The sequence below is a fragment of the Galeopterus variegatus genome, unplaced genomic scaffold (assembly GCF_000696425.1).
Source record: "Galeopterus variegatus unplaced genomic scaffold, G_variegatus-3.0.2 Scaffold46006, whole genome shotgun sequence".
NCBI lineage: Eukaryota > Metazoa > Chordata > Mammalia > Dermoptera > Cynocephalidae > Galeopterus > Galeopterus variegatus.
In genome coordinates this window covers 1-5,016 of record NW_007772117.1, presented here as the reverse complement: position 1 = coordinate 5,016, position 5,016 = coordinate 1, and the positions used below count along the sequence as shown (strand labels likewise).

Here is a 5,016-nt window from a genome sequence, read left to right as displayed (position 1 = left end):
GTTAGAACAGACAGGAGCACAGCCAGGAAGAGGAAGAGACATGTCCAGGAGAAAAGGTGGAAGGGATCAAGGGAGGCCCTTTGCCTCTGTATCACTCTTATCTTTTTTTTATAAATCCCTCCTCATTCGAGAAGGGATTTGAGGCAGCTCATAAGAATTTGAGCATGGTACTAATAACACCGAGGTCCAGGGTTCAATCCCTGTACCAGCCAGCTGCCAAAAAAAAAGAATTTATATAAACCTGTAGTCAACAGTTAAGTGGGTAGATGTTATGTTAAGGGTTCTTACGATAAAATAAAATTAAAAAAAAAGAATGCATATAATACTATGAAATATAAAGTAAATAAATCCAAACAGAAGGAAAATTAAAGTAGAAAGTGAGATGAGGGGGCCGGCCCGGTGGCGCACTGGAGAGTGCGCCGCTTGGGAGCGTGGCGGTGCTCCTGCCGAGGGTTCGGATCCCATGTGGAGACTGGTTCCCACTCACTGGCTGAGCGCGGTGCGGGCGCAACACCGAGGGTTGCGATTCCGTTGCCGGTCAGTAAAAAAGACAAAAAGGAAAAAAAAAAAAGAAGAAAGTGAGATGAGACCAGGGGGAAGGTTAGTACCCAAAAATGTATGATGATAGACCCATAGGACGGCTCCTAAAAATAGAACATGTTTAGCGCCCTTGGGAGCGCGTGGTGCTGGTAACACCAAAGTCATAAGTTTGGATCCCCATACTGGCTGGCCACCAAAACATTAATTAATTAATTAATTAAAATTAAAGTAGAAGATGGAATTTGTCCAAGTAGACAAGTGGGAAAGGGAGAGAACTTCAAGGTTTATTGTTTATATGATAAAAGCACACCAGTCCCCCTGGGCATTCCTTTTCCAGACTGTGAGGTTTAACAGCAATGTTTCCTATGAACTCTGGTGGACCCTGGCTGGCCTCAAGTATATCCCAGTAACAAAAAATGTAGTTGTAGCTTCAGGGCAGCACTCCTCTCTGTAAGCCAAGGGTACTGTGCCAAATTCAATCCGTTATAAGCAACAGTGGAGGTTTTCGAACAATAGTGACAGAGTGATCCCATGCCTCTCCTGCACCCCCGGCCTCCTGGGCCCCTCTGGGTAGCTGGCCAGAAGACCAGCTCGTGGCTTGGGATAGGTCTGAGGCAGTGACCCTTTGTCCCAGGACACCCTGGAGAAATGTGGCAAGTGTGGCGAGGTGGTCCGGGAGCACATCATCAGGGCCCTGGGCCAGGCCTTCCACCCCACCTGCTTCACGTGCGTGACCTGTGCCCGGTGCATTGGGGATGAGAGCTTTGCCCTGGACAGCCAGAACGAGGTGTACTGCCTGGATGACTTCTATAGGTACGAGAGGGGTCTGCACACTGGGTGGAGTGGGGAAGACGGGGTGGGGCCCAGGCAAAAAGAAGGAGCCGAGCTGGAGTGCAAGGGGTTGGGCCAGAGCCTCCTGCAGCCTCTGAGCCAGAGGAGACCAGCCTTCCTGATCCACAGACCACGTATCTGACTGCACCCCTGCTGCCGCTGGCACCGGGTAAGCACTTACACTGTGTAGGTGTTTCTCTGGAGTTAGCCCAGTTAAACCTCCAAATTGTCCTTATAGGTAGGTACTCTTAAGGGTTGCATTTTACCAAATGTGGAAGGAAACCAAAGCACACAACAGTTAAGTACCAAAAGTTTCCCTGCTGGTAAGTGTTGAAGCTGCGACTCAGTCCCTCAGGGACCAGACTGTAGGGCTTTGCTCTCGGGCCCCAGACCAGACAAAGCACTAGGGACACAAATATTCATGAGACTTGGTCTCTTCCACCGTGTTGCTCCACACCCAAAAGTAGAGACAGCTGTGCCTATTAAAAAAGAAAGGAAAGAACTAAAAAAAATAGCAACCTATATAACACAAGGCAGACGAGGTGGGTCCCAGGCCCACCAAAGGAGCACACTTCTCACAGTCAGCATTCCCCGTCACTTCCTTGCCTCGAGCTAATTACACCCTGGGAAGCTGGGTCTAATTACACAGGTCTCTGCACCAGCTCCTGCCAGGAAGAAAGAGACGGTTTGTGGTTGTGGCTCCAGGTGCAGTCACATAGCAACGGGTCTAAAATAGCTCTGGGGGTTTCTGCCAGCTAATTTCTGCGGTGGTGGGTGTGAATGCCTCCCGAGCACGGGTTCCTTTCCCTCTAGGAAATTCGCCCCCGTGTGCAGCATCTGTGAGAATCCCATCATCCCCCGGGATGGGAAGGATGCCTTCAAAATCGAGTGCATGGGAAGAAACTTCCACGAAAACTGCTACAGGTGCGAGGTGAGTGGTGCAGCGTGCGGTGATGTGACATCATTCAGTCACTGCTCGAGTCCTGCTGAGAGCCTGCTGTGGGCTAGGCCCTGGGCTGGGCTCTGGGACGCGGGGATGAGTCAGGCGGGGGGCCGTACTCTCAGATTGCTGGCTGTCCAGGAGCAGAGACAAATCATGGAAATAATTACACATATAGTCTACTAATCAGCCCTCTTTAGGTTAATGGTAGAAACCAAACTCTGATGCTTTCCGTAAGAAAGGGAATAAACGTTGGCTTATGCTGGTGATATCATGATGATATCAAATGATAGCATTGGGGCTCCCTCTCCATCTGTTGGTTCTGCCTTTTTTTGTGTGTTTCCTTCATTTTCTCTTCCTGTGGGCTGTCATTCCCTGTGAGGAGGGGGACACGGTGCATGGGCATAGGTGGCCCAGGTTCGTATCTTACCAACTTAGGAATCATCAGAGGAAAGAACATACATACTCCATCCAGGAAAGCCGTACAGTCCCAAGAAGGCCTCTGATTGGCCCAGCTTGGGTCACGTGCCCATTCGGGACAATCACTGTGGCTGGGATGCTAGGATGGACAACCTGGGGCCAGGGAGGCCGAACCATTTGAAACAGAGAGAGGTTGCTACAACCACAGGAAGGGAAGACGGGATGCTGGTCAGGTCCACAGCACAGATGTCCTTTCTGGGTGCTGGGAAAGAGCTTTGCACCTTTGGGGCAAAAAAGGCAGTGCTGAAGTCTGACCAGGGTGGTAGAATCAAAGGCCCTCTTGCAGAGGAAGCAAGGCCTAACTTGGTTCTTACAGGAGGAGTGGGAGTTGGCCAGATATTGAGAAAGGAGAAAGGAAGTCCAGAAAGAGGGAAGGAAAAAACCACTGCGGCATGAGGAAGCCTGAAGGGTTGGAGGAAATGGAAGCTTCTAGGTGTGTCTGGAGTGTAGAAGGCCAGAGGCGGCGGTCAGCGATGCGCCCAGAGAGAAAGGAAGGGCCCGGCATGCCAGGCTAAGGAGTCTGAGCTCAGGCTACAGGGAGAGGCACGGCTGAGCTAGGGAGCTGGTTAGAGGATAGTGCGGGAGGCCAGCAGGAAATGCCCAGGGAGTCTCCACACTGGTCCAGTGACCTGCAGGGTCCCACGCGTGCTTTATAGCTCTGCTGTCGCCACTTTGAAATTCTTAATTTTTGAAGAAGGGACCCCACATTTTCATTTTGCCCTGGACTCTGCAAATTACGTAGCCTGACCTGCTGGGGAGGCTCCAAGAACCCTCTCCCACCCTTTCCCCTGCCAACCCTATGTCACTGCATTTTCTCTTCTCTGGTGATGGTGATGAAGGTGGCAGCTTTTATGGGTGTCACCTAAGTGGGGATTCCCAGAGCACATCTCTTTATCAGCTGATGAGTAATTCTAAACATTTATTCACTCACATTTACTTAAACAGATACGTGGAACCAAGAGGCTGTTTTCACTGAGGGCGTCGGGGGAGCTGGGTGGAGAAGTTGATAAATTGCTTCATAAGTATGTTGTCTTTGTTGGTTATAGTTCAAGGTCTGGCTAATAATGCCTCCTGAAAGACCAATGATGAAATTCAAGTGCTGTTAGTACCAGCATAGCCCTAATAAGCTCCAATGGTGATTAGTGTTTTCCTGGTCCTGCCTAGGAACAAATAAACCCCCTGCTTGGCCTTGGTGAGCTTGATCAAGGCTGCTAAGAATTTGGATTCTAGCTTACGTGTCTTGAACCTGCAGCCTGGGATGGGGTTGGGGGGCTGTTTCTCTAGAAAATGGGTTTCCAGGCCCTGCTCACTATCCCTGCTTGCTTTGTGGTCCGTATTATTTATTACCATTGTTGGAAAGGTAACAATACTTTTTACATGGATAATGTTCTTAAATTTATAAAATGCTTTCATGGACGCTGCCTTATTTACTGCTTACAACATCTTGCGAGATGGGATTTGTTGTCCCTGTTTAAGATGGGGAAACTGAGGCTCAAAAAAGTGGTTTTATGCATGTATGGAAACATCACTCTGCACCCCATAATTAAAATTAATTAAAATTAATTTTTTCATCTAATTTTTTAAAAAAGTAAAAATGGAAAGTGGGTCCAACTTGTGTTAGCCTGGGCTGGGTCCAGCCAGCTTTCTGCCACCCCACAGCCCCTTCGCAGACTTTGTAAGACTCGGCTGTAGTTGATGTGTTTGCTCCACTTGATTCTAATTTAGGAAGGGTCACATGTGCCTCTTTGAAACTTTAGGTTTGGCACTTGGTGCTCTCATAATGCCAAACAAGCAGCTGTTATGAATAACACAGGTAGTGGGATTAAGTAGCCCGGAGTCCACTTGAGACTCAGGGTGGAGTTGCAGGGAAGAGACACATGAGGGCGCCCTACCCGGCTGGCCCTAGAGGAAGGCAGATTGCACACCCTGGTCCCTGCAGGGGTCAGCATGGCCACCTGTGACCCTGAAGTCGTCTCTTTGCAGGGCTTCCAAAGGGTGCCAGCTGTGCCCTGAACCAAGCCTCTGGACATTGATCGTTCCCATTATTACTTCAGCATGTGCCCAGGTGAGGCCCAATAAGCTGTGGGCCTGGGGCACAATGGTGAACTTGGCCAAGCTTGGGCCCAAATCCCCATTCTCCTTCTTCTGAAGTCCTTTGGTGATTTGAAAAATTGGAGATATTAAAGTCTGTGCCATTGTTGAAGCTGTGCGGGCAGTGGGTGAGC

The 5,016-nt window shown here is 49.6% G+C and overlaps 1 protein-coding gene across 1 annotated transcript; it reads left to right on the top strand.

Moving 5' to 3' along the window:
* Positions 1-1,174: 1,174 nt before the first annotated feature.
* LOC103584165 (filamin-binding LIM protein 1) lies at positions 1,175-2,302 on the top strand (the record flags this gene model as incomplete). Its single annotated transcript, XM_008565270.1, has 2 exons — positions 1,175-1,353; positions 2,185-2,302. Coding segments are annotated over 2 exons (297 nt in total), but the record flags the coding sequence as incomplete, so codon positions are not given.
* Positions 2,303-5,016: the final 2,714 nt, after the last annotated feature.